The following is a 17091-nucleotide window of genomic DNA, read 5'->3' on the forward strand; positions in this document are numbered from 1 at the left end:
GTTTTAATATGGGTGATTCCCGCTGAAGTGTCAATTCTAACGGCATTTTAATTTCTGGAAAGTTGATAAAAATAGAAGGACAAAATGTCAAATGGGGAGATCGGGCAAAATTTAAATAACTTGTAACATTCTATTAATTATTAATCTGTTTTTAAAAATATAAAATTTTAAAAATATGAAAAAAGCGAGTTATAACAAAATTTACACAAATCAACTTCCTGTGCAGTTAAAATAAAGGACATCTTTGGGAGGACATCTTCGAAAGTTTTTTTTTATAAAGTTGTGCATTTAAAAGAACTTCAAATTGTTTTTGATGGGATCTTCGACAGAAATTAGTTTCAGAAAAATCAGAGACACATTTTCTATAGAAAATTGTTTCAAAAAAAAAAAAAAAACATTTTCTATAGAAAATTGTGTCTGAAATATCAGAGACTCATTTGCAAATGATAAATGTTTCTAAAACGTCAGAGACATCTAAAAATAAATTGTTTCAGAAACTTTAAATAAGTTTTTCTAGAAAAAACAAGTATATATGGCCGTAAGTTCGGCCAGGCCGAATCTTATATACCCTCCACCATGGATTGCGTAGAAACTTCTACGAAAGACTGTCATCCACAATCGAATTACTTGGGTTGTGGTATCTTAAAACTTCTTAACATCGTTTTCTAAATTGGGAGCTAGTCCATACGTGGTATATATTAGACAAAAAAGTTATGTATAGTTAAGTCTACAAATAATTACGAATCGATATGGACTTTTTGCACGGTACGTAGAGAGCCAGAATTGAAATATGGGGGTCGCTTATATGGGGGCTATATACAATTATGAACTTGATATGGACCCATTTTTGTGTGATTGGCGATCGATTTATCTGATTTATAACTATAGACCGATATGGACCTAGTTAGTCATGGTTCACTGAAAAAAAAGCATACTCGGTTCCAAAGATTTTGTCTTTACTTTAAAAAATTTGGTATTGATTCCGAGCCAAAGAAGCGGAGAATACAAGTAAGGATACTTTTAAGACACAATTCTCTTTTAAATTTAGGTTTTGTGTACTTGCTTCTAGGAAGCAAATTTTAATTTTTCGCTTTCTCAGCTTTTTTTCCTCATATGCTATAAAAGTCCTTTAAAAACGAGTTAACGGCAACTTTATTTTCCAAATTAGGACTCGACTTCAGTAGAAATTATGCTATGTTTGAAGTAAAAAACTTCATTAAAATAAAGTTTTGAAAAACATGTCCTATATTTGAACGATTTTTTGCTTTGTAGTCAAGATGCAAAAAGACAACAAATTTAAAGACAATTTCATTAAATTTAAAGAATTTTTCTGAATTATTAAAGTCAAGTTGATCTTAGCCTATAAATTTTTTCTTTCATGTTAAGATATCCATTTTAAAGTCAAATCACTTAATTATAAGGACAATACGACTTAATTGAAAAGTTTATCGACTTTTGGACAAGGAAAATAACTTTATATTAGAGAAATGCTTCTTCTATGCTAAGCAAAATTTGTATTCGTATTTTAAAGACATGAAATCTTTGACCTCACGACAATATTTTTTTCAGTGTTGTTAACGGCCATATACTAGCACAATGCACCAAATTTCAACTGACTCGGATGAAATTTGCTCCTCCAAGAGGCTCCAAAACCAAATCTCGGGATCGGTTTATATGGGGCTATATATGATTATGGACTGATATGGACCACTTTTGGCATGGTTGTTAAATATCACATACTATCACCACGTACCAAATTTCAAGCAGATCGGCTGAATTTTGGTTCTCCAAAAGGCACCGGAGGTCAAATCTGGGGATCGGTTTATATGGGAGCTATATATAATTATGGACCGATACCGACCAATTTTTACATGGGAGTTTGATGCCATATATTAACACCACGTACCAAATTTCAACTGAATCAGATGAATTTTCGTCTTCTAAGAGGCTCCGGAGGTAAAATCTGGTGATCGGTTTATATGGAGGCTATATATAATTATTGACCGATACCGACCAATTTTTGCATGGGAGTTTGATGCCATATATTAACACCACGTACCAAATTTCAACTGAATCAGATGAATTTTGGTCTTCTAAGAGGCTTCGGAGGTCAAATCTGGTGATCGGTTTATATGGGTGCTATATATAATTATGGGCCGATGTGGACCAATTTTTGCATGGTTGTTAGAGACCATATACTAACACCATTTACCAAATTTCAGCCGGATCGGATGAAATTTGCTTCTCTTAGAGGCCTCGCAAGCCAAATTTGGGGGTCCGTTTTTTGGCCAGGCCAAATCTTATGTACCCTCCACCATGGATTGCATAGAAACTTGTACTAAAGACTGTCATCCACAATCGAATTACTTGGGTTGCGGTAACACTTGCCAATCGCAAGGTATCTTAAAACTTCTTAACACCGTCTTCTCAATTGTAAGTTAGTCCATACGGGGTATATATTAAACAAAAAAGGCCGATTAAATACGTAAGTAATCAAGTTTGACATAGAAATAAAATTTTAACAACATTTTCTATAGAAATAAAATGTTGACAAAATTTTCTATAGGAATAAAATTTTGACAAAATTTTCAATAGAAATCAAATCTTGACAAAATTTTCTATAGAAATAAAATCTTGACAAAATTTTGTATAGAAATAAAATTTTGACAAAATTTTCTATAGAAATAAAATTTTGGTAGATTATTTTTGGGGATCGGCTATATATAACTATAGACCGATATGAACCAATTTTGGCATGGTTGATAGCGGCCATATAGTAGCGCAATGTACCAAATCTCACCACGTAGCAAATTTCAAACGGATCGGATGAGTTTTGCTCCTCAAGAGCTCCGGAGTTCAAATCTGGGGATCGGTTTACATGGGGGCTACATATAATTATGGACCGATATTGACCAATTCCTGCATGGTTGTTGGAGACCATATATTAACACCATGTGCCAAATTTCAGCCGACTCGGATGAATTTTGCTCATCCATGAGACTCCGGAGGTAAAATCTGGCGATCGGTTTATATGGGGGCTATGTATAATTATGTACCGATGTAGACCAATTTTTGGATGGATGTTAGAGACTATATACTAACTTCATGCACCAAATTTCAGCCGGATCGGATGAAAGTTGCTTCTCTTAGAGGCTCCGCAAGCCAAATCGGGGGATCTTTTTATATGGGGGTTATATATAATTATGTACCGATGTAGACCAATTTTTGCATGGTTGTTTGAGATCATATACTATCACCACGTTCTAAATTTCAGCCGGATCGGATGAAATTTGCTTCCCTTAGAGGCTCCTCAAGCCAAATCTAGGAATCGGTTTATATGGGGGCTATATATAATTATGGACCGATGTAGACCAATTTTTGAATGGTTATTAGAGACAATATATAAACACCATGTACCAAATTTCAGCCGGATCGGATGAAATTTGCTTCTCTTAGAGGTTCCGCTAGCCATATCTGGGAATCGGTTTTTATGGGGGCAATATATAAGTATGGACCGATGTGAACCAATTTTTGCATGGTTGTTAGAGACCATATACTTACATCATGTACCAAATTTCAGCCGCAAGCCAAATCGGGGGATCGGATTATATGGGGGCTATATATAATTATAGACCGATGTGGACCAATTTTTGCATGGTTATTAGAGACCATTTACTAACATCATGTACCAAATTTCAGCCGGATCGGATGAAATTTGCTTCTCTTAGAGACTCCGCAAGTCAAATCTGGGAATCGGTTTATATGGGGGGCTTTACGTAAACGTGGTCCGATATGGCCCATTTCCAATTCCATCCGACCTACATCAATAACAACTACTTGTGCCAAGTTTCAAGTCGATAGCTGGTTTCGTTCGGAAGTTAGCGTGATTTTAACAGATGGACGGACGCACGGACATGCTTAGATCGACTCCGAATTTCACCACGACCCAGAATATATATACTTTATGGGGTCTTAAAACAATATTTCGATGTATTACAAACGGAATGACAAAGTTACTATACCCCCATCCTGTGGTGGAGGGCATAAAAATTAAAGAAATATCTGAGACACATTTTTACAGAAAATTGTCTCAGAAACATAAAAGACATATTTTCTATATTTTCTTAAGAAAATTGTACAGATACACATTTTTTATAGGAAACTGTATCCGAAACATCAAATATACACTTTCTATAGAAAATTGTCTCAGAAACATCAGAGACCTATTTCCTTCAGAAAATCTCTAAGAAGTTACCGAGACAAATTTTCTATAGAAAATTATATCAGAAACATCAAGGACACATTTTCTATAGAAAATTGTCTCAGAAACATTAGAGATACATTTTCTCTTGAATATTATCTCAGAAACATCAAGCACACATTTTCTATAGAACAATGTGTCTGAAACGTCAGAGAAATATTTTCTATAGCACATTGTTTCAGAAATACATTTTCTATAGCAATATTGTTCGAAAAAAATCAGAGACACATTTTCTACAGAAACTTCATCTCAGAAACATCATCTCATTTTTAAAACTGAATCTGAAATACAGATACACATTTTGTGTCTCCATTTTCTATAGAAAATTGCGTCTGAAACATCAAAGGAACATTTTCTTTACATATTTTTTACTGACACTTGTGTCTGAAACATGAGAGGCACATATTCTATAGAAAAATGTTTCAGAAACATCAGAAATAATTTTTCAATACAAAATTGTCTCAGAAACATTCGATATACATGGTCACTGAACAATCCAAGTGTTATATACGATTTAATAAAATCGACCTAATTATAATTCAGCTTTTCACATTATTTTATTTAATTATTGGTCTTTTCTCGACATTATGTTATTTTATATCTACGATATATTCCAAATATTCATTGTCTATTTCTTAACATACATGGTTCGTAGTAAGGCAAAAAATTTGTAAGAAAGTTGCATCAACTGGAAATAAAAAGAAATAATCGGAAAGTGTTTATTTATTTAAATTTTAATTAACTTACTTCGGTCATTGTGCCTCGTGAGATAAGAACGAAATTGGTTGCCTTCAATCGAGCCGGCTTTTGGGCTCGTTCTGCCATTAGAACTAACATTTTTTGATAGCGTACATCAGCATTGGACCAATTTTGATTGTAAACAGCATCAGCAACATTGATACTCTGTAAAATTTTAATAATGAAAAGCATATTTAAATTGGTTCTAAAAGCATATTTAAATAGTTCTATATAGTTTGGCAAGTAAGAATTTCCAGGAAGAAGATCTTTATTTTTTTGTACCAAATGTTGGCGCCTGAATGTATGCAGAAATCTCTATTGAATGTTATAAAATTTCCCGAAATTGTGTAAATTGCAAACCAGTATTACCATTGTTCCACGCAAATTTGTGACTTTTTTTAGAGTTGACACTTTTGTTGCCCCCTTATTTTTTTATACCACGAAATGCCATATTTTTTACATTTTTGTGCCACCTTTTTACAATGGTTTACAATTTTTAATTAATTTGAGTTTTAGTTTTCGTAAATTTGGGTTCCTTTTAAAATTATGGATGTAATCAGTATCTTAACATAAAGTAGAACGCCCAATACTAAAATTTTAAGCACTTTTTCTTACACACACCATAGTGTTATCAGATGGATAATTGCGATGCCTGAAAATATGCAAAGGAAATTGGGTATAGAAGCCCATATAGAACTTCCATAAACTGTTTAAATAAAGAATTGATTGATTTAATATAAAATCGTATTCAAATAAATTAAAAATTTAATTAATTCGTATGTTTTTTTTTATAAAATTATGTGACACGAAAAATTTTTCCAATTAAAGTCTTAATTGGGTATTAAAAAATATTCGATTAAAAATTTAATTGATTTAACAAACTTTTTAATTGAAACAATAATCAATCAAAAAAAAAATAATAGTATCAATTATTTTTTTAATTGGACCAATTAACTTTTTAATTGACATTCAATTAATTTTTTTATTGATACTATCATTTCTGTGATTGAAGACAATTCATGTAAAAATTAGTTGGATCAATTAATTTCGTGATTGAAGATAAACATTATTACAATATTGTTATTTTCATGAGTTCATACTTTTATGCCGCCTTCTTAGATTTTGTGAAACCTTTTACAATTGTTGTATAACTTTTTTTTTTTAAATTTTGATGCCGTATCCTTTCCAGTCATTGGTATCGCCTAAAAGTATGCAGCAGTCTCTATGAATGTTATAAAATGTGTGATTCCTCTGGGATGTCAATTTCAACGGCAAATTTTTGATGGAATGAAGATAATGGATAAAAATATTTTGGGAATTTTTAACAAACTTTAGGACACTGGGCTCTTATTTTGCCAATAGGAGAAATGTATATTGGAGTGTCATATGCCAATAAATGCCGAACTTTTTTTTTACATTTTTGTGCTGCCTTTTACGCCATGTACACCCAGAAAAAAGGAGCTCTAATGCCAACTGAACTTTATTTTAGTTCATGAAGATTAGTTGAGTTTAGTCAAATTTTGCACAATATGAGTAAATGTTCGTTATTTGAATAATTTTTTGCTAACTTTAATGATGTGAACTAAAAATCAGAAAAAAATTGTATACAAATATAGTGCACAATTTTACTAAAAAATAAAATAGTTCATATTTTCCTAAAATGGCAAAAGTTTGCTTAAATTGAGCTCATAAGTCTCTGAAATGAGTAAATTTTACTAAAATTATACCTGTCTCGAACTTCGTACAGCGCTAAAGACATTTTAACAATTTTTAAATCCAATTTTTTCTTCCAACATATGAAATTTTCTTAAACAACAGAAAAAAATTAATTATTTTTAAAAAATTTTCTTCAATTTGACAAAAAGTATTAACTTATTTGTAACATGTTGCAATTAGAAAACTATTTTAGTTAAAATTTTCTAAAATAAACCTACATTTTCTTCCACGGTGGGGTCACTTTTTTTTGGGTGTACGAGTATTCCGATTTTTCTAAATTCTTTACGAATCGCAATTTTGTTTTTTGAATTTTGATGCCAAATCCCGTTAGGACGATACTGTAATAAATTATATCGCCTGAACGTATGCAGCAATCTCTATGACTTTTGCAAAATCGGTGGGAGAGACTTTTGATGAAATGGAGATAATGGAAATTTTTCTATGTTAATTATACCCTGCGCCACACTGTGGAACAGGGTATTATAAGTTAGTGCATATGTTTGTAACACCCAGAAGGAGACGAGATAGACACATGGTGTGTTTGGCAATAATGCTCAGGGTGGGTCCCTGAGTCGATATAACCATGTCCGTCTGTCCGTCCATCCGTCCGTCTGTCTGTAAACACATTTTTGTGATCAAAGTCTAGGTCGCAATTTAAGTCCAATCGCCTTCAAATTTGGCACATGTTCCTAATTTGGGTCAGAATAGAACTCTATTGATTTTAGAAGAAATCGGTTCCGAATTAGATATAGCTCCCATATATATCTTTTGCCCGATATGCACTAATATGGACCCAGCAGCCAAAGTTTTATACCGATTTGCTTCAAATTTTGTACAAACATAACACTTAGTCGTATATTCAAGTGTGCGAAATTTGATTGAAATCGGTTCAGATTTAGATATAGTTCCCATATATATCTTTCGCCCGATATGGACTTATATGGCCCCAGAAGACAGATTTTTGGCCGAATGTGGTTGAAATTTTGCATTGGGAGTACAATTAGTGGTGCAGTTAAGTGTGCAAAATTTGATTGAAATCGGTTCAGATTTAGATATAGCTCCCATATATATCTTTCGCCCGATATAGACTATTATGGTTCTAACAGCCAGAGTTCTGGCCCAATTTGGTTAAAATTTTGCACAGGGAGTAGAATTAGCATTGTAGCTATGCGTGCCAAATTTGGTTGAAATCGGTTCAGATGTAGATATAGCTCCCATATATATGTTTCTGATTTCGACAAAAATGGTAAAAATACAGTCGAAGCTCGGTTTAACGAACGATATATTGTCAGGCTCTTTCGTTATTCAGAAAAATTCGTTAAATCGAACGGGAATATTAAATGTTAACTTTTATTGAAAATCGCAGTTTTTTACCAGATGAGTAAAAATTCATAATCATTTGAAAAAATTAAAGCACAGAGACACTTAAAAAATAATACTTAAAATAATCCTGATGAACTTGATATATCTAGGTTAGGTTAGATTGAAAAGAGGATCCAAGATTCGTTGTCGTATGGGGGCCTATATACACCCATGTCATAATTTGTGTGCTCTTAACTTCTTAGACGAATTGCCTAATTTGTTTCCAGTCCCCGGTTTCAAGATGGGCCAGGCATAGGTAGTGTTCATAGTAACATCTTCCTAAAACGCCCTACATACACCATTACTCTGCTGCTCCTGTCGGCATAGATGTACTCTCAACGCAAGATTGCCGTTTCGACCGAGCACCAAAAAAGTTTTTCAGCGGTAGTTTATCCCTCTCACTAATGATGTTGACATTCCTGTGTATTTTATAGTTTCTCTTCAGCTATAAGACGGAGGTTCCTTGTTATTGAGCTAAATATAGAATCGGGTAGCACTCATTATTAAGAGAAAAATTCACCACTTGTTCAACTGGCAATCCTACGAAATATTGCCACTAACGAACCTATCACAGGACCAGTACCAGTGCTCGAGTTTGTCGTAATTTTTAAATTTTCATATATTTTATTGATTTCTATACTCTCTTTATTTTAAAATGTTATTTGATCTAGACATTTACCTATGGGCCAACATAGTCCAAAAGTTTTTCTTTCTGATGCAATTTGGATGATCAAAATAATACCGGTACCTAAGGGTTTGTCCCAGATTGGTTCATGAGGACCTGTCTAGTCCTACTAAGTTCTCCCAGGTAATGTAGTTTGGAATGAGTCCAATCCGTGGCATGCAGTGTAAATTTATCCCCGTCAATGACAAACCCGTGTTGAAGTGACCGATCCCTTCCATACGTTTCGGCCAGAACTGGGACTGGTCTATTCACACCAGGGAGTAGTCCTGTGCCGGCTCTGTTGTAGATCCATTTCCCGTAGCGAAGCTAAGCCACTCTATCTAACCTAACTTTACCAGTTACCCGGCCATTAAATATGTGTTTTCAAACATTTTAATGGAATCTAAATATCTTGGGAATGCCGTACTTTGTGGACATTTCCTAAGGACTTAAGCCATTCTCACAATCGTCAAATAGTGCTGATTTTTTGTTGTTTATTTTCTTAAGATTAAAAGCCTTTTCGTTAAATCGAACGTAAATTTTCTTCAATTGTTCGTTATTTAGAATACTCAATGTTAAGAATTTTGACGTTCGTTAAATTGGATTTTCGCTAAATGGGATATTCGTTAAACAGAGCTTCGACTGTACCAACATTTTAAATATATACCTTGCTAACACCGTCTTCTAAATTGCAAGGTTGTCCATACGTGGTATATATTAAACTAAAAAAATGCCGATTAAATACGTATATAATTAAGTTTGACAAAATTTTTTATAGAAATAAAATTTTGACAAAAATTTCAATAGAAATAAAATGTAGGCAAAATAAAATTTTGACAACATTTTCTATAGAAGTAAAATTTGGACAACATTTTCTATAGAAATACAATTTTGACAAAATTTTCTATAGCAATAAAATTTTGAAAAAAAATTTTATAGAAAATAATTTTGACAAAATTTTCTATAGCAATAAAATTTTGACAACATTTTTTATAGAAATAAAATTTTGACAACATTTTCTATAAAAATAAAATTTTGACAAAATTTTCTATATAATTAAACTTTTGACAAAATTTTCTATATAAATAAAATTTTGACAAAATTTTCTATAGAAATAAAATTTTGGTAGATTATATTTGGCTCGAGTAACAACCATGATTATAAACCGACATGAACCAATTTTTGTGTAATTGGGGATCGGCTATATATAACTATAGACCGATATGGACCAATTTTGGCATGGTTATTAGCGGCCATATACTAACACCACGTTCCAAATTTCAACCGGATCGGATGAAATTTTCTTCTCTTAGAGGCTCCGCAAGCCAAATCGGGGGATCGGTTTATATGGGGCTATATATAATTATGGACCGATGTGGACCAATTTTTGCATGGTTATTAGAGACCATATACTAACACCATGTACCAAATTTCAGTCGGATCGGATGAAATTTACTTCCGCAAGCGAAATCGGGGGATCGGTTTATATGGGGGCTATATATAATTATGGACCGATGCAAACCAATTTTTGCATGGTTGTTAGAGACCATATACTAACACCATGTACCAAATTTCAGCCGGATCGGATGAAACTTGCTTCTCTTAGAGGCCTCGCAAGCCAAATCGGGGAATCGGTTTATATGGGGGCGATATATAATTATGGACCGATGTGGACCAATTTTTGCATGGTTGTTAGAGACCATATATTAACACCATGTACCAAATTTCAGCCGGATCGGATGAAACTTACTTCTTTTAGAGGTCTCGAAAGCCAAATCGGGGGATCGGTTTATATGGGGGCTATATATAATTATGGACCTATGTGGACCAATTTTTGCATGGTTGTTAGAGACCATATACTAACATCATGTACCAAATTTCAGCCGGATCGGATGAAATTTTCTTCTCTTAGAGGCTCCGCAAGCCAAATCTGGGGATCTGTTTATATGGGGGCTATATATAATTATTGACCGATGTAGACTAATTTTCGCCTAGTTTTTAAAGACCACATACTAGAACTATGTACCAAATTTCAGACGGATCAGATGAAATTTGCTTCTCTTAGAGGCTCCGCAAGCCAAATCGGGGGATCGGTTTATATGGGGGCTATATATATTTATTGACCGATGTGGACCAATTTTTGCGTTGTTGTTAGAGACCATATACTAACACAATGTACCAAATTTCTGCCGGATCGGATGAAAATTGTTTCTCGTAAAGGCTCTGCAAGCCAAATCGGGGAATCGGTTTATATGGGGGCTATACGTAAAAGTGGACCGATATGGCCCATTTGCAATACCATCCGACCTACATCAATAACAGCTACTTGTGCCAAGTTTCAAGTCGATAGCTTGTTTCGTTCGGAAGTTAGCGTGATTTCAACAGACGGACGGACGGACGAACATGCTCAGATCGACTCAGAATTTCACCACGACCCAGAATATATATACTTTATGGGGTCTTAGAGCAATATTTCGATGTGTTACAAACGGAATGACAAAGTTAATATACCCCCCATCCTATGGTGGAGGGTATAAAAATATAGAAGTTTAATTAATTATTAATTTCTCTCTATGAGAAAGAGTAACACTTTTTTGTCTTTTTTCCAAAATAGGAAAGTCATTTTTTATGACACTTTTTGTGCCACGTTTTTTGTCTTTTTTCGAAAATAGAAAAGCCATTTTTATGACACTTTTTGTGCCACGTTTTAGAAATTTTTGTATCTAATTTTAAACATTGAATTACACTAAATAAAAAAATTATAGGAGCTGATTTAATTACTAATTGTTCTTTATGGCAAAAAGTGACACTGTTACCGCCTCATTTCAAAAGTAAATGGTGATTTTTTATGACACTTTTTATGCAACTTTTTTTAGAAATTTTAAGATCTAATACGAAAAATATAATTTCCTAATAATAAATAAAAAATTGTAGAAGTTGAGTGAATTACTAATTTCTAAAAATAAATGAGTCATTTTTTATGACACTTTTTATGCAACTTTTTTTTTACAAATTTTAAGATCTAATATGAAAAATATAATTTCCTAATAATAAATAAAAATTTATAGAAGTTGATGTCATGACTAATTTACATTTATGGCAAAAGGTGACACTTTTACGGCCTCTTTTTAAAAGTAAGTGAGACTTTTTTTCTCAATTTGTCATAGACCTGCCTAGGGAAAAAAAAACTTACAAAATATGTCCTCAACTTACCGCATCATATAACAACTGACTATAATGACAAATTAAATAGACTTGGGCAGCCGAAGAGAAAAGAAATAGAAACAATTTAATCAAAGTATCAGGAGAGGCTCCTATGGTCATCTGGAAGCCAACAAAGCATATAACAAATGATGAAGCAGAAAAATTCAATAGCAAAGGGAGACTAAAAATTCCATTTAATTGATTACAAAGTCTAAAATAGAATGGGGGAAAATTAAGCTCATATATAAATCGATTACTGCTGTATGACTTGTATTTAACTTACACCAGCAAACATTCGTGATATTTGATGAGCTTCCTTAGAAATTCCATATCCTGATTTATTGCCTTCTCTCTACATTCCAAATTAGGGCCCAGTTTAACACGATAATTGCTCAACTCCTGACACAGATAATCGAAATGCATTACCAATTGGGTGCAAAAGGCACATAACATCAAATCACTGGCAATTTGCCCTGTAGCCGAGGTATAACCGGCAAATGTTTCCAAAATATACAAAACATAATAAGACCAATGATCATGCCAATTCCACCAGGTGTACATATAATAGGGTAGTTCTTGACCCACCAAGCGAGTCTGTAACCATTTCTCATAGAGAAGATATTGTACCACAGCATATAGGTTATAGGTCCAAATCAATACCATATAGAGTAGGGCAAAGCCCACCGTAACAATTGTACACTGCTTCAAATATCGTGGGAGTTTATAGTCCATCTGTAATTGTGAATCCTTTGGAAAGATTTCCACTAAAGTCTTGACAAAATTGCTCAGGGTATCCTTTTGTTGCCAAACAAAAAACATTTTACAATCACCCACAACAACAAATCCAATATAGGATAGACACATAATGGCCTCTAGAATATTTTCCCCAATGGAAAATGCTCTCACTACATAGACTAATTCGAAGAATAGAATGTAGTTCATATTCACAATGCCCAAGTAGAAGATGAAGGTGGATGTCAAGGTTTTATGATGATTTTTTGGTTTACTCTCATCGTCATAGGGCTGAATACCTATGGTGGTATAAAAGAAATTGGCCATTTTAAAGAAATCATCGAATTTAACTAGATGACCCATTGTCGAGGAGTTGAGGCTACTTTCACTTTTAATGTCAAACTGTAGAGGCTTTCCGTGGGTACTATCAATTTTATTATAATTTTCTTATTTCTTATTTCTCCACAAACACAAGAAGCTTTATGTTAACATTGAAATTGTTATTTTCTTATGGTTTTATAATTCTGTTCTTATTTTTGGTTTATATGATAATTAGGGGTATTGAAAAATCAGGTCTTGTCAAAGGCCATAATTATGTTTTCATTAACGTTCATGTTTGTTTGAAAACAAACCGCCCTTAAAAATTTTCTTTTTGAGAATGAAATTTATTTCATGTATTTACATTAGTTATAGTTATGATTTAATATTTTTTTTTGAATATGTGTTAATTATTATAACTTAATAAATGTGTTATAGAAATAAAATTATGACAAAATTTTCTATAGAAATAAAATGTTGACAAAATTTTCAATAGAAATAAAATTTTTAGAAAATTATCTATAGAAACAAGATTTTGAGAAAATTTTATTATAGAAATAAAATTGTGAGAAAATTTTCTCTAGAAATAATATTTTTAGAAAATGTTCTCTAGAAATAAAATTTTAATAAATTGTCTATAGAAATAAAATTTTGAGCAAATTTTCTATAGAATACAATGCTGAGGAAATTTTCTACATAAATAAAATTAAAAAAAAAAAAAAAAAAACTTCTTATGAAAATAAAATTTTGACAATATTTTCTATAGAAATAACATTTTGACAAACTGTTCTCTAGAAATATTTTGAAAAAATTTTCTACAGAAATAAAATTTTAACAAAATTTTTTATAGAAATAAAATTTTGAAAAAATTTTCTATAGAAATAAAATTTTGACAAAATTTACTATAGAAATGAAATTTTGACAACATTTACTATAGAAATAAAATTTTGGCAAAAATTTTGAAAAAATTTTCTATAGAAGTAAAATGTTGACAAATTTAATGTAGAAATAAATTTTTTAAAAAATTTTCTATAGAAATAAAATTTTGACAAAATTATCTATAAAATAAAAATTTGAAAAAATGTTTTGTAGAAATCAAATTTTGATAAAATTTTCCATAAAAATAAAATTTGACAAAATTTTTTAAAAAAATAAAATTTTGAGAAATTTGAAATTTTGAGATTTTGAGAAAATTTTTTTATAGAAATAAAATTTTGAGAAAATTTTCTATAGAAATAAAATTGTGAGAAAATTTTCTATAGAAATAATATTTTTAGAAAATGTTCTCTAGAAATAAAATTTTAATAAATTGTCTATAGAAATAAAATTTTGACAAAATTTTCTATAGAAATAAAATTTTGACACAATTTTTTATAGTAATAAAATTTTGACAAAAATTTCTATAGAAAGAAAAATATGACAAAATTTTCTAAAGAAATAACATTTTGACAAAATTTTCGATTTTCTTTAGAAAGAAAATTTGGCAAAATTTTCTATAGAAACAAAATTTTGAGAAACTTTTTTATAGAAATAACATTTTCACAAATTTTCTATATAAATAATATTTTGAAAATTTTTTTTTGTAGAAATAAACGTTTGACAAAATTTTCTATAAAAATAAAATTTTGACAAAATTTTTTAAAGAAATAAAATGTGGACAAAATTTTCTATAGAAATAAAATTTTATATAGACAGAAAATTTTTAGAACATTTTCTATAGAAATACAATTTTGAGAAAATTTTCTATAGAAATAAAATTTTGAAAAAAATGTTCTATATAATGTAATACAATTTGGCAAAATTGTCTATAAAAATAAAATTTTGACAAATTTTTCTATAGAAATAAAATTTTGACAAAATTTTCTATAGAACAAAATCTTTTACAATATTTTCTATAGAAATAAAATTTTCAATATAACTAAAATTTTGAGAAAATTTTCATTAGAAATAAAATGTTGACAAAAATTTCTATTGAAATAAAATTTTGATAAAATTTTCAATAGAAATAGAATTTTGATAAAATTTTCAATATAAATAAAATTTTGACAAAATGTTGTATAGAAATAAAATTTTGATAAAATTTTCTAAAGAAATAACATTTTGACAAAATTTTTTATAGAAATAATATTTTGGGAAGATTATCTATAGAAATAAAATTTTGACAACATTTCCTATAGAAATTAAATTTTGACAAAATTTTCTATAGAAATAAAATTTTGGCAAAATTTTCTATTTTTATAGACATTTTGGCAAAATTTTATGTAGACTTAAAATTTTGACAAAATGTCCTTTCTTTTCTATAGAATGAATTTTTTTACAATATTTTCTATAGAAAAAATGTTGATAAAATTTTCAATATAACTAAAATTTTGACAAGATTTTCTATAAATATTTCTTATGTATATTTTTGAGAAAATTTTCTGTAGAAATATCATTTTCAGAAAACTTTCTATAGAAATAAAATTTTAACAAAATTTTCAATAAAAATAAAATTTTGACAAAAAATGTATTTTTTGAATTCAAATTTTTTTATAAAAAAATTTTTGTAGTTGAAAGATTTTGAGGAATTTTCGTATAGAATTTTGCGAAATAAGGTTTTTTGTTTGATAGTTTTTTTCATAAATTTTTTTTCAAAGTTTGGTAGATTATTTCTGCCTTAAACGGCAACCGTGGTTCCGATCCCCACCCGTCTATAGATTTTTCTTACTTGTTTGGGTTTTAGCCAAACCTTAAATGAAAAAAAAAAAATTTATTCTTACCGCATCAATTAACAGCTGTCCATAGTGACATATCAAATAGACCTGAGCAATGGATGAGATCAGGAATAGGAACAATTTAATCAAAGTGTCAGGGGCAGCACCGATGGTCATCTGAAAGCCCACAAAACAAATGACAAAGCATGAGGAGGCAAAATTCAGCAAAAGAGGAACACCAAAAATATTATTTAGTTCGGCAGATAAGCTAGATACGAAAGAAAGAAATTTTCAATATTACGAAAATTTTTATTACAAAATAACATACTCCAGCAAATTTTCATGATAATGAATCATGCCTCGTAGAAAAGCCATATCATCAGCACGAGCCTTAGCTTCCAGCAAGGCATTAGCATTTAAATTTCTCTTAGTCCTTTGATCGCCACTTTCCGAACCCAATTTCACTACATAGTCAGTCATCGATTTCGAGACATAATCGAAATGCATTATCAATTGTGTGGCAAAGGCACACAACATCAAATCACTACTAATTTGTCCAGCAGCTGAGGTATAGCCAGCTAAATCTTGAAGAAAATACATTAAATAATAGGACCAATTATCACGCCAATCCCACACATAGAACATGGTATAGGGTAACTCTTGTTCAACTTCACGAATTTTCAGCCATTTATCATAGACAAAATATTGAATAATGGCAAAGAGGTTATAGGGCCATATCAGAATCATATAGAGTAGAGAGAAGCCCACGGTCACAGTGGTACATTGACTCAAATAATATGGCAAACGATATTCCCGTTGAAGTTCAATATCCATGGGGAACATTTTCATCAAACGTTGGACGAATTTTGTCAGAGCAGACTTCTGACTCCACACATATAACATTTTGAAATCGCCCACAATAACGAAACCTATGTAGGACATGGTCATTATGGCCTGTAGAATATTTTCGCCAGTGATAAAAGCTCCCAAGACATAGATGCATTCACATACAAGCATACAGTTCATGTTGATAACTCCAAAATAGAATACGAACGAGGCGAGAAGTGAAGGGGTTTGTATAAATCCAGGTTTCTCATATGGTTGTACTCCAACACTGGTATAGAAAATATTTGATAATTTAAGAAAATCATCAAATTTCGCCGGCTTCGTTATTGATTTGGACATTTTGTAATGAAAAAAAATTTCCAAAAATAATGTTTTTTTATTCTGAACTAGTTTAGCTGGACAACGAAATGCTTTTGTTTGGATTTTATTAAAATTTATTCATATTTATACAATACATGGTTTTTATTTTTATTATATTGGTAATTGAATATTTACTATAACCATTAGCATTAATACATTTTGTGCAATAAAAATTATAATTACGTTGATATTCCTAA

General features: G+C 30.9%; 1 protein-coding gene across 1 annotated transcript; it reads right to left on the reverse strand.

Moving 5' to 3' along the window:
* Window positions 1-4840: 4840 nt before the first annotated feature.
* On the reverse strand, window positions 4841-16883 carry LOC142220436 (odorant receptor 85b-like). The gene is made up of 4 exons (XM_075289577.1): window positions 16017-16883; window positions 15755-15956; window positions 5009-5164; window positions 4841-4949 (listed from the first exon to the last, which is right to left on the reverse strand). The coding sequence occupies exons 1-4, from the start codon at window positions 16871-16873 to the stop codon at window positions 4890-4892; spliced, it is 1275 nt and encodes a 424-aa protein (XP_075145692.1). The 5' UTR covers window positions 16874-16883; the 3' UTR covers window positions 4841-4889.
* Window positions 16884-17091: the final 208 nt, after the last annotated feature.

Source organism: Haematobia irritans, chromosome 1 (genome assembly GCF_050003625.1).
Source record: "Haematobia irritans isolate KBUSLIRL chromosome 1, ASM5000362v1, whole genome shotgun sequence".
NCBI lineage: Eukaryota > Metazoa > Arthropoda > Insecta > Diptera > Muscidae > Haematobia > Haematobia irritans.